Raw genomic sequence first — 21,099 nt, forward strand, 5'->3', positions numbered from 1 at the left:
GGTAATGGTTGGAGAGAGATGAGAAAGTAATAATTGAAGAAATAAGATAATGATTGGAGAAAAAAATATGGTAATGATTGAAAAACTAAATTAAAACTAAACTAAAATGTGAACGTTATGCTCCATTATTGAAGTTTTGTCCTGCTATTTCCCATCATAAAATAATACTACTGCCACTGATTTATATGTAAGTTTCTCTCAACTGATCAGTTGAAAAACTCTCTCTATCTCTCTCTGATCAGTTGAAAAACTCTCTCTCTCTCTCTCTCTCTCTCTCTCTCTCTCTCTCTCTCTCTCATGTGAACCTAGGATTGGATACTTTCCTGGTACTGTATAAGGTACATCTCTAGTACAAATTTTGTTTTTTTCCTGTCCTTATTTTTCTCTCCCATAATTTTTTGAGATGCGGTTATTATTTTGTTTCGAAGGCGGAGTATATGCTGCAGTAAAAGATGGTTGGGAAGTCGGAGAAAAGCTACTTGGAGGTTTTGGGTCTGTGCTGCTCATCAGAGGTGTCTCTGATTGAGAGAATCCTGAAGCCACTTGATGGGGTTATTCAGATCTCAGTTATCATCCCAACCAAGACAGTAATTGTTGATCATGACCCACTTCTCATCTCTCAAACTCAATTAGGTAAATATTAAATATACATCTTAATTATATTATATACCAAAAAAATAATTGCATATACATGGAGTAATATAAATATCCAAATACAAATGTATTTTTTTTTTCAGTTTTTCCTTCAAAAGCTAAAATTCCACATATAAGTTCTCGATTCAATTGTCTAACTTTTTATTGAGATTTCAGAATAATGAAAAGTTTAAATGATTGGATAAAGCACCTATAAATATCGGATTGAGCTGATTTTTCTCGGGGACCTTGAAAAAAGTGTTTTACATTTAATGAACGGCTTGAATCATTTGTGTGAAATTCGTGATGGCCCCATAAAAAAATCCATACACAATCTGTATATGAAATATCTCTGTGAACAGACTTTCTGTTTGATTCCTTCACCCTTTAGAATGAATGGAAATCGAAGTAAGGAAAGATACTGATCAAAAAAAGTAAGGAAAGATAAGAATTGGTCCCACAAGAAGTCAATGAGTGGGTCTTTGAGATTCTTACCTTTTAAAATTGTTGTGAGTGTGTGTCCAAAAAATTTATCAACATATTTTGAGAATCTAAGGATTCCTAGAAGCTGAAATAGAAAATAAAATCTGTATGTTCAAAATTAGTCTGAGGTGCTTCTTTCGAATCAGATTTTAGATTCTAATAAGTACCCTAGAAGTTGATTTTAAGATTTTAGGAGTAAACAGTACAAACTTTTACTACAATTTAAACATAATTCCACATGTGTATATATTAAGCATGTACGTGTATTTGCTAATGCAAAAATCTAAAATCTAGAATTTATAGCAAAATCTAAACCTAAAATCTAAAATTTGTATTCATAGCTACGGTAAACAAGCCAAACTATCAAGCCAAGGAGCTGTTCTATTTGTGGACTACAAGGGCTGTTAACGGTAGAGGTGGCAAATTGAACCTAGACCCACTAAGAAATTCAAACCTATCTATTAAAAAATAGACTCAATCCAACCCATTTATTAGTTGGGTTAGAATGAGTCCAAACCCATCTAACTCATTTATTATTGGGTCTTGATTGAGCTTCAATTGCGTCAACTTAAATGCCCAATAAATCATGAACATTACTAAAAAAAAATTTAGAACTACCACGGAAAACTCTCAATGTCAACTCTTCATCAGTAGGAGATTTACGGCAAAACTTCTCCATGGGGGGAGAAGAGAGAGTCCATCCATAACTTAATTTGTGACGCCTGCGTTTATGGTAATTCGTTAATTGCTCCTCCTCCTTCCCTCTCCCTTTCTCTCTCTACCAACTGATGTTTCTCTCTCCCCCTCTGAAACTTCCCTCTCACTTTTCGCTTCTGTTTCATTTTTTTTCTTTCTAATTAACAGCTGAGGTTTCGTCTTTCTTTTCATTGACTTGGAGAAGGAAAACCAGAACGGCAATTCACGAAACATGTAAAATAGATATGAAAAATTATTAAAAGTTTACGAAACATAAAAAAAAAATTAGTTAATGCCACGTTGAGGTACTGCAAAATCGGGTCCAATTTATCGTAATCGATTAGTTAATATGCTGGTTGTCTTTTTGACTTATTTTTGTCTTTATTTAAAAAATTATGAGTTTCGATCAAAAAAATTTACTCTTTTGATTCCTCTCGTCGAGACGAATCAATAAATCACGAAAGTTTGACACAAATAAACAAATGCAAAAAAAATTCAAATAAAGACAAAAAAAAAAAAGAATAAGTTAACTTTTCAATCCAAACCCACCTTAGGAAAGAAAGAACATGGAAAGAAAAGAGATGGGAAACAACGTACTTTCACTTCTTTTTTTTACACTTTCTTTCCTTAAAATCAATTTTGCAAGCTACTATTGAATATTGATTGTTAAAGGTACATTACTGTTATAAGAGAGATTGGGGGTGGAGATAGCCCAATTTGGCAGAAGGTTTAAAGAAGCTAATATGGACATAATAATCACTAACAATTTAGAAGAGAAAATCAAGTAAAAAAAACCCCCCCAAAACTCTGAACTGCTAAGTCTAAAAATCCCTAAAATTTCAGCAAAATCTCAATTTGGTTCAATAATTTTAGTATACAAGGGTAATTTGGTCATTTTAGTATATAGGGGTATTATGGTAATTTTAGTATGCAAGGGTAATTTGGTCATTTAAATGTACAAGGTGATATGATCATTTCAGTGTATATGGGTATTTTAGTCATTTTTCATTTTAATTGGGTTAATGGGCGGGGCGGGTTTGATTTCAAATAAATGGGTTCGGTTGGGTATGGATAATTGGGCTCCTAACTAATTGGTCTAAATGAGTCAATGACCCATTAAAGACTCAACCCACTAATAACTTATTCAATTTGGCCCAAACCCGTCCATTTGACACCCCTAATTAACAGATAACAGCCCTGTCAAGCGAAGGAGCTGTTCTGTTTCAAGACTGATGGCATTAGTTTTATGGGTTTAGTGGAATCTAAGCTTTAGAAGGAAAATATGCTGAAAATAGCTGTTGATTAATATAACTGATGGTACCCTCCCCTCAAATTATCTTAGCTGGGGTGGTTAACTTTGTGTGGGGTTCGTGATCTTCAGTTAGGTCACCTCTCAAGCATCTGGTTAGGTAGGGTTTGAGCCTAACGTCTTCGCCTAACCTACACAAGGAAGCATGGCTAAAGAACCACACCGGAAAGACTCCAGGATGGTCTTCCGGCGTATGGATGAGAAAATTGCAGAGCAAAGAGGAGTGGGCTAGTGTTTCGAGTGTAGGAGACCATGTATCTTTTAGGTTTAGCCTTGCTCTCCTTTTATAGAGGATCCTTGCTCTCCAAGTTCGGTCATGTGCCTAGCACGCATCGTCTGACGTCACATGCGACGTAGTAGATATGGCAGCCAACAGCCTTGTGTGTGAGCTGGCACCCCCATGTACGCTCATGATTATTCTGTCAGGGAACTGCCTCGATTGACGTCATATGCGTCACTCGGGATAAGATAACCGCAAGCGTGTGCATGGGTGAGCTGTCAGGGAGCCCGCGGTCGAGCCGAGTGGCCGTACTCTCGTTTGATCGGCAAAGAGCCTGGACTCGTTCTATAATGCTCGAGGCAATAGCCGTCGGCTTTAATATAACCAAGGCCGAGAGCCAATTCTGAGCTCCCAAGCTTTAACTGGAGCTTGTGAGTACCATTCAACACCCATGGGTAGTTGGGCTTGGCCATATGCCGAGCAACCATGTGGTCTAAGCTGTTATATTCGGCCTACTACACATTGTAATTAGGAGTTCTGTGTTTTATTATATCGCGGATGTGCCATCAATATGCTCGCTCGGGAAAAGCCTACTATTGGATTCAGCTTGGGGATTCTAATGTGGTGGAGATGAATTTGGGAAAGGTTGGAAGGTTTTGACCATAATTTAGCCTTAGAATACGTATAGATAGATTGGATGGCATTGAAATTGAGGATATGCCTTCGTAATGATACGGCTCCTTATCAATACTACTTGGATGGGACACATTCCCAGAATGTGAGGCAGTGTTTCTAGCTCCGGAAATTTCTAATCATTGATCCATGTTTGTTTTTTTTTTCCTCCTCAAAATTCTAGGAATTTCACTGATAATAGGAAAAATCGAACCATGCGGTGCCAACTCATTGGCTATGGGACTATGATGTACAGACATGGATACCAACACGCACACAGATACGACGAGGAACACGCCATGTATATATTTATTTATTTATATAAATAAATAAATAAATAATTTTAGTTTGACATCCAAAAATTTTTAAAAAATTATAATTTGGCCCCAAAATAAAATTACAATTTGACCCCAATTTTTTTTAAAATTACAGTTTGGCCCCTAAATTTTTTTAAAAAATACAATTTAACCCTTGCCTTGTCCCCATCAATGTTCCTCCCGTGTCCCCAGCCGTGTCCCCCCGTGTCCCCGTCAAAAATTTAAATTAAACTATGGGACACGCCACGTGGTGTGTCCCCGCCGTGTTTCTGTGTCCCGACACTATAATACTTCGACCTCTAGAGGTGTCGGTGCTTCATAACTATGGGGTCAATTGAATCCATTGAACCAAAGAAACCCCAAAGTTGAGTTTGTGCCTTGAACTCCAAAGGTTGAAGCCAAAATGCGCCCAAAGAAGTAAACGCCAAATATTGAACTGGTATCATACTAACATCGGTTTAAGAGTGGAGACAATCAGGACTGATGGGTGAGGATCTAAGAGAATTTTTTTTTTATACCCCCGACGATGAGCATGTGAGTAGGCAAGCACCCTCGATAATCTTTCGAGAAGCATACATTGACGATCAAAATGGCTGGCTTTGGGAGAGATCAAAGTGTTAGGCTGATTGAGAAGCAAGATCTGAGTTCCAATGCCCCTGAAGGTGTTAGGCTGATTGATTGATGCAGGAGCAGTTAAAAAGGAAATACTGCAGTATTAAACTTGTCTTTAGTGTCAATTTTTTTCTTCTATGAAAAGGTTGATGCCTCAAGTGAATTTCAAGAAGGTAACTAACGAATATTAGGCGAACTTGGTTATACCTGTTACAGAAGGAGAAGTCCCAGATTCTATTAAATCGAACGGGATAAAATTGCTATCCCAGATGGCCTTATGCTTTTATCAGAAGAGATTTGGCAGATCGCTGCCAAAGACTTGCAGTTCTATGCAAATTTTCTTACCGAAACTAACTAAACCAAAACTAATCAACTCCTGTTATTGAAATGAGAAATGATAAATGACTGCAGCAGCGTAAGATCCATGCACCTGCCGTTTGACACGGTTGTTTGTTTTTTTGTCAGCCGCAGCGCTAAATCGGGAAAGGCTAGAAGCCAATGTTAAACTGCATGGAGAAATCAAATCGCAATACAGATGGCCTGAAATATGGGTGATGGGTTGTGGCTTGCTGTTGGCACTCTCCTTTTTAAAGTATGTTTACCAACCATTTCAATGGTTGGCTGTTGGTGCCGTCGCTGTTGGCATTCTTCCGATAATTTTCAAAAGCATAGCAGCCATTCGGAACTGCGTACTCAACGTCAACATCCTCATTCTAATTGCAGGTAAATCTGTCAATCTATCCTTAACACCCTAATGGCATTGGCAATCCAACTATGAATTATACCTTCATCAATCGTGTCAACTGTCAACCATACGACAAACAGAGAGAGAGAGCTCAGTTGTATACGTTATACAATCGTTGCGTTGATGTTGTGCAGTGGGAGGGACACTTGCTTTGCAAGATTTTTCAGAAGCCGGCACTATTGTGTTCATATATGCCATTTCTCAATGGCTCGAGTCAACGGCAAGTTACAAGGTATGTTATTTCATTTTCCTCTCTCTCTCTCTCTCTCTCTCTCTCTCTCTGTGATCATGTACTCGTTCAGCAGGAAAAAAATATGCACTCAAACACAACATTAGCAAAGTTCTAGAACCAAATTAATTACAACGTCAATCCTTTCAATGAAAAATGTCGTCTCTCGTTTTTTTTCTCACTCCCTCACAAATCCCTTTCGATTCGTCTCTCACTCCGTCACTCTCTCTGTCGTTCTCCTCTCTCCTGTAACTTGCCCAAACAGTTTAGACGTATATGCTTTTTTAGCAAAGAGAGACATCTATTGAGCTCAATTTTTATGATGGATGATGGAATTTCCTCCCTTTGTTCACTTCCACTCCTCTTAATACCATAATTCAAGTTTACAATTTCCATCAACCCATCCTTTTCTATCCCACTAAACAACCAACTGCTTCTTTCTCGGTCTGGCAGAACAACCACTTGCTATTCTATGTCCTCTCCTTGGGGAAATCGACATCAAAGAGAGAGCGGATTTTTTTTGCCCTCGTAGTTCTGATAATTGTAACGACCCACTCTTTATTGCACAAGAACCTTTTCAACCCTAACAACATGACTCATAATGCTCAAGTTCAAGCCATCGAAGTTATGATGGATGGTCCATTATATATCACGCATGCTTCTTGCAATATGGGGCAAACACTGCTGTCCGCGTGTGTGCCCCATCTCTCATTGAATACAAGCTAATTGAACTAAAGAAGAAAGCCCAAACTGGCAATTACACAGCAGAGAAGGCCATCTCCTGACTTAGCTGGTCGCAGCGCAATCCCATGATCAAGACTATGAGCATCACACAATCCTTCATTCTTTTGGGAGGACCACCAACCTTTTGGAGCAGAGAAATGCCCTCATATTGTCCAGGGCCAAAAGGGGCAAGCTGAACGCAATCCATTGCCTAGGCTGGAAAATCCTATGGTTCCTTTCCATCCTTATCAATGAATACTTGAGGATTAAGCTGTAAAAACCTTTCCCTTCACATGGGGCACATACCGATCAACTATATCTGTTAACTCAGAGTGTTTTTTTTTGCTGTCAGTTCAAAAGCCAGTCTTTTCTGCGGATTTTTTCATACAACCCGCAACTTAATACCAAATGCATTCATAGTTTGCATCACACAATGTCTACTGAACTTTCCAGCACAACCCATAGGTACTAATCTGTTTGAAAATAAAGCCTTCAAATGGTTTAACTGATACCAGTTCTACTTGATTTGATCAGGCTTTGGCTGTAATGTCCTTACTGACAAGCATTGCCCCTCAAAAAGCTATATTAGCAGAGAGTGGAAGCCAAGTAGATGTCAAAGACGTGCCGTTAAACACAGTCGTCATCGTCAAGGCCGGTGAAGCTATCCCAATTGATGGAATCGTAGTAGAAGGCCAATCTGAGGTTGACGAGAAGATGTTGACTGGAGAGCCATTTCCCGTTTTCAAACAACTGGACGACACTGTTTGGGCCGGCACTATCAATCTTAATGGTTAGTTTCTCTTTCCCGCCACCTTTTTATCTAGTACTGACCCTAAGCAAAGACGAGTAAGGCTTTTGGCCCTCCAAAATTTCGCTAAAACGAAACACCCAAAAAAGTTGTTTAGTACTCATTTAATACAGGGTATTTAAAATGAGCATGTCAATTAAATAAAAAATGATTATACGAGCATAAATAGTACTTTTGCAGCAAAAATGCAAGGAAAAAAAAGAAGAAGCCCAAGCAGAGTTCTCAGAGGTTATGTCTATGCAGCATGGTTGCTAGTTGATTCATATGTAAACTAAAGATGCATTTGGGGTGAACAGAAATATATTCCTTACTGTAGAATATATTTTCATATTTTCAGGTTATATTAAGGTTAAGACAATTGCTATAGCAGAGGATTGTGTGGTGGCAAGAATGACAAAGCTAGTAGAAGATTCTCATAGAAGGAAATCTAAAACTGAGAGATTGGTAGACACTTGTGCCAAGTACTATATTCCTGGTTAGTCTCTCCAGCATTATACAAATACGAGTTAGTATTACATTTTCCAGCACAAAACTAAATGATCTCTGATTGGCTATATGTGTGTTTGTGTGTGTGTGAACATGCTGCTCTTCCGATACACTGTCACATTTGGGTTCTGAATGTCACTCACAGAAATCAGCTACTGCACAAGAAAGTGTGATATGGCTACTGCATATAAAATGTGTGGCATTCTTGTTTATACTTGCTGCTGCTCGGATACCCGGTCACATTTGGGTTCCGAATCCGAGTCACTGAAATCAATTACTGCACAAGAAAGTATGATATGGCTATCTATCTACTCTCTCTCAAAAATCAAAAATCCTTTTACCTGTGGGATCCTTGTATACTATTGTTTACTAAGTGATAGGATCTTTACAATGGCAAAAACTGAGTGTTGTTGAAAGTTTTTAGATTTGTCAACAAGAGCTGAACAAAAAACAAGAGCTAGTGGAGGAAGACTAGGAATAAGAGATGGGCTAAAGAGAGCCAATTTACTTTTATGTTTTGCAGGGGTTGTGTTGCTATCAGCAGGTTTGGCTGTGATTCCAGCTGCATTGAGAGTTGATAACGTAACACAATGGTTTTACTTAGCAATAGTGGTATTGGTAAGTGGATGTCCTTGTGCACTCATCCTCAGTACCCCTGTTGCCAATTTCTGTGCACTTACCAAGGCTGCGACGACCGGACTTCTAGTCAAGGGTGGAGAGTATCTGGAGATTCTTGCCAAAGTTAAAACCGTGGCCTTTGATAAAACTGGAACCATAACAAGGGGAGAATTTGTGGTCACTGACTTCCAGTGTTTATCTGATGATATCAGCTTCAACACTCTGCTCTACTGGTAAATTATGCTTATACGTTTATGGGATTCCTTTAGTTTCTTAGCAAACTAATGACAGCATGTGTGATAGGAATCAAGATCTTCTGATGCAAAATGAGACCCACCAAGTGTCATTTGACGCCATTCATTTACAGTTCTGTATATTTACGTAATCCATGCAAAAGACAAGATAGCCGAACAACCGATGTAGAACAAACTACATTTGTCTTAAGAAAACATATGACTTGATCATGCTTTTACCGATATCTAAAAAATCTAAAGTGTGTCAGAGGGACAATTTACACAGGAAGGGGATAGTTCCTGCAGTTCCCCAACCCGATAAAGAAACTTTACTTTGAAGTCTCTTATCTTAGGTACTAAAAAGGAGGAAATGGAATGAAAATTCACTTGACCACTTTGATTTTAGGTACTAAAAGCAATCATGGATGCCCACTCTATCATTTTCTCCTTACTCTTTTTGTACTGTTGTTTTCACTTCAAGAAGATCTATGTTCCAACTTTAGGTCGGAGTAGTAAGAGGAGGGAGTATGTGTTCCCAGGATTAGCCGATAAGGTTCCAACTTTAGGTCGGAGTAGTAAGAGGAGGGAGTATGTGTTCCCAGGATTAGCCGATAAGGTACAACGGTAAAATTAGTTTACTAACAAAAAAAGAATAACAGCAACATTGACAGACCTAGTACAAAACTCAGAAGAAAAAATACAAATCAAAGAGTTGCGTGCTGCAGATTCTTGAGTACTTTTTATTTTTTTTTGATAAGTAATCATATTAGAAACGAGGCATTAAGGGAATGCAGCCAGTATACAAAAAAGGCCCTATACACCACTATGTGAATTGAAAAGTACAAACCAATCTGAAAACTTCTCACTAGTTGTCAAATTGGAAAAGGGTGTCAAGCATTGAGAGTAAATCAAGTCATCCAATGGCAGCGGCACTAGTGGAATACAGTCAATTGCACGCCATTGAACCAAAGCCAGAGGACGTACAAGATTTTCAAAATTTCCCAGGAGAAGGGATTTCTGGCAAAATAGACGGGAAGTACATACATGTAGGGAATCGCAGGATTGCAGCACGAGCTGGTTGTACTACAGGTGCTATTCAACCATTTTGGCAATGTGGTAGTTGACTGTATATAATGCTTTCACTTCTAACATTGCTCATATGTATTATCAGTTCCACACCTTGAAGCCCACAGCTTGGGAGGAAAGACAAGTGGATTCATATACTGTGGACCATCTGCTGCTGGAGTATTCAACCTATCAGATGCTTGTCGGTCAGGGGCCAAGGAGGGAATTGAAGAACTAAAATTATTGGGCATACGAACTGTCATGCTTACTGGTGACTGTCTCGCAGCAGCAGTACTCGTACAAGACCAGGTGCACATCTAGTCTTCTCTGTTGATACAAGTTATTAGTCACTTAATCCAACCACGAAAAAGGCCGAAATGGTCTGGGTATTTACTTGTGTTTTCTTCATCTGAAAATTTTGCTACTCTATATTGGTTTAGTTCATTGTCCATCCCTGATTCCCTTTACATAATAGGGAATCAGTGGGAGATTGCTGCAGCTATGGCGTATGTGAGTCACTTCTCATTTTCTCTTGAAGAAAATCAAGTGAACTTGCAGTTATTAAGATTACAGAGTGCATTAAACCAAGAAGTCTAAAAGAACAAAAGATTACTTTGGAATGCATAGCCGAGATATAATACCTTGTTTAGTTCAATGTGTTTAACCAAAAAGTTAATTATATGCAAGCGGAAGCTGAAAGCATCGCACTGCTACTTCAAATAATCAAATATGTTCCCAGATTAGTTAAAGTCATTTTTGGGTCATAAGCTATTTCCAGAAGCTGTACCAAACAAGGTGGCCCATTAGCTCTAGATCAGATAGAAACAGAAATAGCTATAAGCACCCTTGAGAGCTGCACCACATGGGGCAGGGAAAGTTCTCAAAAACAAGATGAAATTGCATTGAAAAGTAATAAACTAAATACCTTGTTTGCAGCTAGAGGATGCTCTTGACGAAGTCCGGGCAGAACTTCTACCAGAAGACAAGGCAACAATCATTCAGGATCTCAAGAATAAAGGAACTGTGGCTATGATTGGAGACGGCATGAATGATGCCCCAGCCTTAGCTACAGCTGATATTGGTATCTCAATGGGAATTTCTGGTTCAGCACTTGCAACAGAGACGGGAGACATGATTCTTATGTCTAATGACATCCGTAAGATACCAGAAGCTGTTCGACTAGCGAGAAGGACTCGCAAGAAACTCATTGAGAATGTCATTTTGTCAATCACTGTTAAGGGTGCTATCCTTGTACTGGCTTTGGCAGGCTACCCTCTGATTTGGGCTGCAGTTGTTGCTGATGTTGGCACATGCTTGGTTGTAATTATGAACAGCATGCTACTTCTACAAGGAACCCCAGACCCAGAAGAAAAAAGGAAATTCCGCAAATCATCCCCTTCAAGTGGCAATCAAAAGCCCGGGTGCAACACAAGTGACTGTCACACGCCTCTTATCAGTAATTGTTGTTCGAGCAGTGTAGCGATGGAAAGGTGTGAAACTCAAGATTGTTCTTCAAGTGGACAAGTTGAGCCTTCCACTTCAAAATTATGTAAGAATGACAAATGCACTGACTTACAATGCATGAGGGGTATTTCCGAAGGAGATGGGAGGTCAAGTAACGTTGTTTTGGGTGCCGGTGCCAATGCAATGCCGGAAAATGCTTCTGAAAAAAGCTTATCAGAAATCATCATTCACTAGATGTACTGCTCAGGTTACATGGAGATGAACTTCTTAGATGATAATTGCTATAACAGATGGCAATGTTATTAGAGAAAGCATATTCGGATGAAAAGAAACTCAAGAAGGTTCCTATTCTATGTTGATTCTATGAAATACTGTCTAAGCTAGAACAGTTTAGGTCTTTTCATCATCTTGAAATTTATTCCTGCGTCCGTGATTTATTTATTTTATAGGGTATTTATCAGTTTATTATTTTTTTGTAGATTTTATTGACACAAGTGTAAGATCAAACTGCTAACAAACCTCTCTTTCGTATGCCGTACTTTTCCCTGTCCTTTGTAAAAGGTGTTAGAGATTTTTTGAGCGTTATGGAGAGAGAGAGAGAGAGTTTGCATAACAACGAGGGATGACAAAGACATGGTTCTAAGATGTAGCTTTTAGAATAATAGATTTTCATTTGGACTAACAAAGTCACGGTTTCACACAAATGGTGCAAGACCTTTTAAGGTTCTTTCCATGAATTGGACAGTGCCAGGGTGACTTTCAGAGATGAATCTTGCTAGAATCTAGAATGCAGAGACTATTGTATACGATTAAAACTTAGAGAGAAACTGAAAAAATGAGCATCAGTGTACCTGGACAATTTTACTCGGCTGTTAAACGAGAGTATCCCGAAGAACTGCCTCTGGAAGTAAATGGTTCGAATGACCAAAGAAACTATTATTGACGCCCAAGATTTAAATCCATTTAAACAAGCTGTACACATACATCAGTGTGCAGGTGTTTGTAAATTATGCCTCTGAACTCTGTTATGTTAGGGAGAGAGAGAGAGAGAGAGAGAGAGAGAGAGTTCAATATGAACAGCAAAATCTAGCACACTGCAGAATATAAGTATCTAAAACCCCAGGGCGCCAACCACATTTTTATTTCCTCCCTTCTGAAATACTATTGTGAGGAAAGCATACAAGGATGTTTTCCTTAGCTTTGGCCTGTACCTACTTCTGACGTAACATAGTTCAAATATTGGAACATTTGGTTTTCGAAATTGTCATCCTCTTAAAAGAGTTAACTCACTGGATCCAATCTTGGGCAAAGAGAAACCTTCAATCACTTTGAACAGTAATAAGAGCATGTGCTCATCAAGGGCTTCTTCCCAAATTAAAAGCCAATTGACTTTCCAATCCTTGGAATTTACCCAAGATTCCTAGCTAAATTAAGGCTTGTAAATTGTGCCCTCTCCCCACCAAGTAATAATAGGTGGTTTCATCACGAAGTCAAGGACCACTAGTAAGCAGCTCCCATGAGATGATTGGCAAAAATGCAGTATTTGTAAAAGCAGCAGAAGCACTCCCTCACGAAGTCAATATACTCCAGGTGGGATGGCATCAGGTGCAGTGGTATGGTTCATCCGTTGGCCTTGGCCGCAGAAGCAGAACGAAGACAAACACAAGATATTGTTCACCACGACAATGTATATGTTCACTTACCACATTCATCGTTGACTTATTCTCCTGTAACCAAATACTGCTACAAAGTTAGACAATTACCAAGAGTGTTAAACATCGACTACCTAGTAATATAGGAAATCGGTACAAGAAAACTTTAAACAGTCACTTATGTTGGGATAAAAATCTAGAATGATCTACTTTCCACGTATTCGGAGTGACTTAGTGCATTAACTATTAAGTATTCCAGATTTGAAATCACTAAAAGATACTAAAAATTCAATACAAGGAGTTGCATTTGACAAAACAGAAAGGAGAAAGAAAAACTATACGGGAATACAAATTCAAACACAATTCCACAGGTATTCAATTCAAAGCCCATGTTCTCCAGTCTACAAAATCAGTTTGTACAGCTAGGAGACAAAAATAAGATGTGTCTACAGCTATATCTAATGATCTCAGAGGAGGCATAATTGGTGATAAGTGCAAAAGTATGAACTTGCAGTTAGGTTGGGTCCATTCAAACTTCGTTAACCCAAGAGATCTCGTATTCATGTTTGTGGGGAGCTTAAGTCCTATTTTCAATTTCGAATAATTATCAAACTGATATGTGCTTCTTGTTTTAAGTGGTCAGCAAAACACAACTGACTTTAGTTAGAAATCTTTAAATAGGACATATGACTCTGCCCAGTACTCAACTTCCTTTTCAAAATGAGGTATTCTATGTCAATGTGAAGTGACATACCATGCTACATTTATCTTGTAACACATGAAATCTATCAACATAAACACCCCAATTGTGCTGCGGGGAGGAAAAAGAAAAAGTATAAGCAAAAGCCTGTTCACTTTGATAAATCCATCTACCAAGGGAGTTCTTGATCTGCATAAAGGATTGCCCCAATCAAGTTCTAGATCAGAAATTGCAACAAGAGGTTGCTATATACTCCTCCTTGTCGCAATGATTACCTCAACAGACAGACTCTTCTTGTGGATGTCCTAGGGCTGAAGAGGAAAAAGCAAGAAAGCTATAAATAAACAAACAACCAGAGAAACATAAACAAGGTACCTTTGAGTTACGATGCTCACGAGGACTATCAAAGCCATTGGGTCCCATTTTTGCTGCATCTGATGCCGGAAAGGTGAATAAAACCAAAGAGTGTATCCAAAATCTCCTATTCTGCCATTTCATCTTCTGCATTGCAGGTTTTTTCCCTTATTCCCTTGATAGGTTAATCTGCTCCCTTAAAGTGTGTTACAAAATCTACCAGAAGGGATGAAGGCTTAAGAAGGCTCCAAGATCATTCGCAAGAGTGGTGAGAAACCTCCAAGGAGTTCGAAAAATTAACACTTACAGATTCAGGGACAACTGTGTATCTTTCTTTAGAACCTAAAGCAGCTGCATTAGCACTCTTGGCTTCTGTAAACCATAGAAGTCATTCCATCAGAATCATAGCATCTAGGACTGCTACTGCTTTTCTAATTACAGCAACAACACAAGATTTTTTCCATGTAGAGAGTAGAGACAATGAGGCACCATCAAAATTACCCTATAGAGCAATGTTCCAACTAGATTCTTGCTCTTAAATCGAGGTTCTAGAGTGGATTCATCACCTCCAGATGGAGGTTCCTGAAACTAAGGTTTTCACATGATTAGTACGCTACACCTTGTTGGACATCTAATAAGAAAAGGAAAACAGCTCTGCATTTAAAAATAGCTAAACATCTAAAAGTGTAATCTCTACAAGTTTACCACTCTACCCCAATTGTACTGAATTTTAGAGCATGTGGCGCACTGTGAATGATCCACGTTCATAGCCACATGGGTTATCTTCAATTCAAAACAAAAGCAAAATAAACAAAATACACAAGTCATCAAACTCTTTTAAGCCGACAATTTTAGAAATTATAACTCAAATGATTCAAGTGACCGTAACTTTAGTCCTAAGTTTTCCCCATTTTATCTGAGAATCAAAAGCACACAAACTTTCCTGTGTCATGCAGCAATTTATTTTTGAGGAACAAAATCTTCTTCTACAACGTTTTGCAAAGAATTTTGATCGAATAATGTCATCTAGTGACAACAAATATCCATACGGAGCCATAAAACTTTATGAAGCAGACACAAGTGAAACAATTCCACACGGTCAAGTTTCTTCACTCTTAATACTAAAGGATAGACGACCGTAGAATTCCATCACGCAAAACACCAACCTTATGAGATGCAATATCTTCAAGCTTGTTCTTTGGAAGTTGATGGTTTACAATCATATTGAGTTTCTCAGACCTTGCTTCCCTACAACAGATTAACATTCGGCCTGTAACCACTCATTTTCATGTCGTCGTATAGCAACTCCATTACGTCATGAATCTTTTCCGAATATAGGTGAAAAGAGGACCCAGAAAGAAATTCATGAACTTGAGCATCTGTCTCAATCCAACTACAACCAGGAGTTTTGGTGACACCTTTCTGTCTCATTAGCACTCTCATCCTCGCCGAATCATCCCACCTTCTCAAATTTGCATATATCTGCGATGAGATAACATAGTTTCCAGAGTTTGAAGGTTCCATTTCAACAAGAAGCTGCATAACCTTCTCACCTATGTGCACATTTTTCAGTTTTTGACAGGCACCAAGCAATGCACCTAAGATGACCTCATCTGGTTTTTCAGGCATCTTCTCTACAAAATCCCATGCTTCATACACCTGTCCTGCACGTGCCAAAAGATCAACCATGCAAGAGTAATGCTCAATTTTTGGGACCAACCCATAATAGGATTTCATCATGTTAAACAACTGGTGTCCCTCGTCAACAAACCCAGCATGCACACATGCAGAAAGTACTGCAACAAATGTGATATCGTTTGGACAGGAAGCTACATGCTCCTCTGACATGCACTTAAACAGCAATAAGGCCTCTTGGGCTCGTCCATGAAAAGCAAGTGCAGAGATCATGGCATTCCAAGTGACTTCATTTTTCTGGGGCATTCCCTCAAAAACTCGAAGTGCGTCGCCCATGCTCCCACACTTCGCATACATATCAACTAAGGCAGTACCAACATAGATGTCACGTTGAAATCCTCTTTCTGAAGCATATGCGTCAATGGACTTTCCAAAGTCAAGAGCTCCTATAGACGCTGAAGCAGAGAGCATTCCAACAAGTGTGATCTTATCTGGGTGAACCCCAGCAACTTTCATCGAATTGAATAACAACATTGCTTCATCTGACACTCCATTTTGTGCATACCTATCATGGGGTATAAGTCGATTAGGCCACATATTGTTTAATGCAAATTCCAGGCAATTCATAAGGCCACGAGTTATTTAAGTCTAAATGTCAAGATTAAGTAGCACAAGCAGCAGGACCAAGTCAAGTTAAAATTATTAGGATATGCGGTTATGGTTGCTGGGAAAATTGACTCGCTACTAAAACCAGTGTAATTTGATAATTATGTTTGTCAAGTGAGTAATGCAAAACCTAGCTTTTAAGAATAGTGGGCAAATGCAGGGTCTTTCATTTATTCTTCTTCACTCAGTTTGTAAGATAGAAAATATCATGATATTCACTATTGTCATCAAATAATGTACTCAACTAGGGAAGATAGTCTAACAATACGTGTCACATTATATACCAAGCCCAACAACAAAAAATAGAACTCCAAAGAGAAAGAGAGAGCCTCCACACGCAAGGAGAAAAACACATGTCATGCAATGACGGGTAGCCATTATGCAGGGACACAATTGTTAGAAAAACACAGGTCATGCAATGACGGGTAGCCATTATGCAGGGACACAATTTAACAAGAAAAGCTTTGTGCTCAATACCAAAAATCTATATAATAAAGGAGAGCGGTTTTTGAATCTTATGTCCTACATAAATCCTAACCATTAATTTGCCCCATAAATCCTACGGCTCTCCCTCTCCCTCCCTCTCTCTCCGAGAATGAATACTCTCTCTAGATCAGTTTTGGTCACAAATCCAAGGGTAGATCAATGACTCCTCCTCCTCTCTCTCTACACACACTCCCAATCGTAGCCGATTTGAAACCAGGTTGACTCCATTTTTTTTTTCTCAATTTAAATGGCTATTGCGATTGCAAAGCTCCCACCACTGTCCAATCTATCACGGGATTGTTTAACTTTGGGTAAAGGTTTGATTTTGCAATCTTGTTTTGATTTTAGATTTATTTACATTGTAATCCCCCCCCCCCCCCAAAAAAAAAAAAAAAAAAAAACCAACCTTCCACATTCTCTGTGCTATTTTTAAATTTTGAACGTTACAAAGAGAGAAACCAGATCAAAGGTTTTCAAGTTTCTACCTTGGCTTCTATCCTATGGGTACATTTTCATTTAACAGTTATCTGTAACGTCCTCTCATATGAGGTGGGACATACACATACACGGAATTCACCCCATATGAGATGGAGTTAAAAACAACCATTGTATCCAAAAAAAAAATTTGAAAAAGTGTTTTTTTTTATCCAAAAATAACCGGTGTTTGATACTTCATTTAGATTGTGTTTAGAAAGCGTTGCGCCATCCCCTTAGGCATGGGCATGCTTTGCACCGTGCCTGAAGGCGCGGGCATGCACTAGTAGTTATACATCCTAAGTATTGCTACAAAACAAACCTAGCTACTAAAGTTTAAACTCGTGTTCGGTCGTTAAAAGCTCGTTCAAGGTTGGTTTTGCTACATAAACAAACAAAATTTGAACTCTTTATTTATTTTTTTAAAGCTTGTTAGCTATGATGCACCGACACAGACACGGACACTGAAACCGACACCGGGACACGGGAATTCTAAAAAAATGGGGACACGGACACGGCGGGGGACACGCCACGTGTATATTTATTTATTTATTTATATATATAAATAAATAAATAATTATAGTTTGGCACCCCAAAATTTTAAAGAAATTATAGTTTGACCCCCAATTTTTTCAAAAATTATAGTTTGGCCCCCAAAATTTTTAAAAAAATTGCAGTTTGGCCCCTGCCGTGTCCCCGTGAAAAATTCAAATTAAATTATGGGACACGCCACGTGGCGTGTCCCGTACGTGTCCCCGCGGTGTCCCCGTGTCTGACACTGCGATACCTCGATCTCTAGAGGTGTCGGTGCTTCATAGCTTGTTAGGTTTTCAAATCAAGCTTGAACAAGGTATTGCTTGGCTTGTTCAGCTCATGATGTAAAACAATTCAAGCTACTAGAGATCATCTGGTGTTTAGCTCGATTAAAGCTCGTTTGAGATCGGCTTGTCTCATATACAATCTAAAGATGAACATATTTTTAAATCTCGTTAAGTTTCAAAGCTTGAATACCACCTCCACAGCTCGTTTATCACCCCAAATCCTAAGTAACTTTGGACCTATGTAGCACGGAAACGGATACGAGATTTCTAAAATAAGGGATGCAGACATAGCAGGGGACACGGAAAAAATTACATTTATTTTATATCAGTGCAAACACTGTTATATGTAGAAGCATGAAACATCGATATAGATAAACAAGCACAATATACACATCATATATACATCATATACTTTTATACACATCATATTACACTTTTAACCCAAAATAGTTGAAGTAATACGCATTTACCCCACAAATATTTTAAATTTTGCATATGTATGTGTCCCTTCCATATCCCATAGGTTTTTCACCGTGTCCCCAACGTGTAACCGACCTCTAGGAGTGTCGGTGCTTCATAGCTTTGGGCCATGGACCAAAACTCTCTATCAAACACTATGTTCTATGTAGGGGTTCGATTTAGGAGGAGGGACCTTGGCCTGAACTAGTACTTCTCTTCCGCTGCTCTGTTCCTCCGCCGCTTGAACCTGCAACAAGTCACTAAGGCTGGAATAGCCTAGTGACCCTCCGACGATCAAGTTAGAAGTAAGGAGAGTTGCTTTTAGGTCTAGGGTTAGGGAAAGATGGCATACCTCTTTAGGTTAGAATCCCATTGTATTTATAGACCTAGGTTAACTTGGGCTCCAAGCTAGTGCGTGGAGGTCACGCTTAGGTAACCGCCTCGGGTGACGTCATAGATGACGCACCGGATAAGACGGTTACGAAGCACATGGCCAAACCTGGTCCTCATGATCCTTTCCGCCACGCGTCGCTCTTGGTCCCCTCTTGCTATGCAACACTCTTCCAAAAGGCTTTAACGGAATGCACACTTCGGTATCCGACCGAAGACTAAACAGGAGACTCGATGTCAACCGAGTAAACAGAAAGATATACACAGGCCCGTGATAATATGAGGCCTCGGTTAATGATGGTCCGGTCATATTACCGAGACGATGACCGAAGCCTCCACATTCTAAACGCAAGTACGAAGACAATCTAAGCCCAAAAAAAACAACAATTTTTTTCCTTCTATTTCTGCAGCAAACACTCTAAAATGTAGTAAGAACTGTAGTGAAGAGCTTACCCAGTAATCATAGCATTCCAGGTGACCACATCTTTATTGATCATACGGTCAAAGATCCTCCTTGCCGACAACAAATCCCCACATTTAGAATACATGGCAATTAACGCAGACCCAATATATGAGTTCACCTTCATGTCACTGTTTACAACAAACCCTTCAACCCACCTTCCCAAACTCAAATCCCCCAAATCGCCATAAGCGCCAAGAACACTCACTATAGTCATCTCATTCGGCTCAAACCCTTCATCCCTCATTTTCCCAAACATGGCCGCCGCATCCACCGCAAAACCCATCTTCGAGTACCCTGCTATAATCGAATTCCACGACACCAAATCTCTCTCACGAATTTCATCGAACACTTTCCGTGCATAACCCAACTCACGACACCTCGCGTACATGGTGATCAACGAATGACTCACGTGGCCATGGGCGTTCAAGCCATTCTTGAAAACCATGGAATGGGCCACCCGCCCATGATCCAAAGCCAAAAGATTGGCACAAGCAATGAAGACAAATGGGTAGGTGAAGTTATCGGGCTTCAAGCCGAAAAACTTCATCTGGTAATAGGATTTCAAGGTGAGATGGTATTTATGCCATGTAGTTGTGAAGCCACGGATGATGATGTTGAAAGCGTAGTCGTTGGGTTGGGGTAAGTGAGAGAAGAGAAGGGAGGCGTAGTTGAAGTCCTTGAGATGAATGAGTTTAGAGAGTAGGAAGTTCGATACGTGGTCGAGGGAGTTGATGAGCATCTGGGTGTGGATTTGTTGCAATGGCTTTGTGGAAACACACCGTTTCAATAGAGGTAGGAGGACTCCGTTTGACATTGGTCTTGTCAGAGATGTAATGGCGGGAAATGAGGAGCGAAGGAAAGGTACTCTCATCTAGTACATAATCCTTTCAATCCTCGGTGAAGTCATGCGCTCTCCATCTCAATTTTCGCTCTCACCTATTATTTCAAGTTCCAGCGAGTTTTACAATCTGAGGACGCTGTCAAGCAGTTTCTACCAGCAGGATGCATTTGAACCGTCCAAAGTGTTTCAGCTGTCTATATTAAAAAACGAACTCTTTTAGGATTTCCTAAAAGAGTTTGTTCTCAATCCGGACCATTGATTGTCGAGATAGACAGTCTAGAATCACTCGGCAAGGACCGCTTGGCAGCATTCCCGAATCCCGAGTTTTAGCAGCTTGGTATAATTTTAAAAAATGCTTTTACGTTCGCACTCTCTCTCTCATACGCGCCGTATTATGTGACTTAGGTTGGTCTGCTGGGAGTATTGATTTTGTTCAACGAACTAAAAAATGGAAAAAATATTATCTGCCTCCTGATTATAATTACAAAAACAAGACTTTGTACACAAGTTTACGTGTACACAGTCAGTTACGAATTTATTAGATCACGGCATAATAAATTTCTCTGGAATTACCCGATTGTGTGAATTTCTCTCATTTTTTTGTGAATTTCAAATGTATGAACAATCTATAAACAATTCACGACAGTGTACGGGTTACATCTCTACATAATCTCCACATTTTATTCAGCTTCTGACATTTTGGTAAACACTTTGCATTTTTATGGAACTAGGTTTTTTCCGTCGTGCAAGCACGAAGATTTCGTGCCCGTGGAAGTGCTTTATATACCACAATTTGCAATTTTAATGAAATAACACAAAATTATACTCCAATAATCTCAACAGTC

At 39.3% G+C, this 21,099-nt stretch overlaps 2 protein-coding genes across 8 annotated transcripts; one reads left to right on the forward strand and one right to left on the reverse strand.

Annotated features, from left to right (window-relative positions):
- The first annotated feature begins 211 nt into the window (after nt 1–211).
- Nucleotides 212–11,781, forward strand: LOC131325568 (putative inactive cadmium/zinc-transporting ATPase HMA3). Its single transcript, XM_058357893.1, has 10 exons — nt 212–338; nt 429–633; nt 5,408–5,665; nt 5,822–5,919; nt 7,174–7,429; nt 7,785–7,922; nt 8,457–8,784; nt 9,671–9,873; nt 9,956–10,158; nt 10,786–11,781. Exons 2-10 carry the CDS (start codon nt 453–455, stop codon nt 11,545–11,547), a joined length of 2,427 nt encoding a protein of 808 aa, XP_058213876.1. The 5' UTR covers nt 212–338; nt 429–452; the 3' UTR covers nt 11,548–11,781.
- A 133-nt stretch (nt 11,782–11,914) lies between these two features.
- LOC131325578 (pentatricopeptide repeat-containing protein At2g34400) lies at nt 11,915–20,348 on the reverse strand. Of its 7 annotated transcripts, none has more exons than XM_058357942.1 (5): nt 19,404–20,348; nt 15,186–16,219; nt 14,509–14,601; nt 14,041–14,391; nt 11,915–13,040 (listed from the first exon to the last, which is right to left on the reverse strand). In XM_058357942.1, exons 1-2 carry the CDS (start codon nt 20,282–20,284, stop codon nt 15,268–15,270), a joined length of 1,833 nt encoding a protein of 610 aa, XP_058213925.1. In that variant the 5' UTR covers nt 20,285–20,348; the 3' UTR covers nt 11,915–13,040; nt 14,041–14,391; nt 14,509–14,601; nt 15,186–15,267. The 7 variants fall into 7 exon arrangements, with proteins under 7 accessions (XP_058213925.1, XP_058213906.1, XP_058213894.1 ...); XM_058357923.1 differs by having other exon boundaries at nt 14,509–14,607; XM_058357911.1 differs by having other exon boundaries at nt 14,041–14,601.
- Nucleotides 20,349–21,099: the final 751 nt, after the last annotated feature.

The sequence above is a fragment of the Rhododendron vialii genome, chromosome 1a, assembly GCF_030253575.1.
Source record: "Rhododendron vialii isolate Sample 1 chromosome 1a, ASM3025357v1".
Lineage (NCBI taxonomy): Eukaryota > Viridiplantae > Streptophyta > Magnoliopsida > Ericales > Ericaceae > Rhododendron > Rhododendron vialii.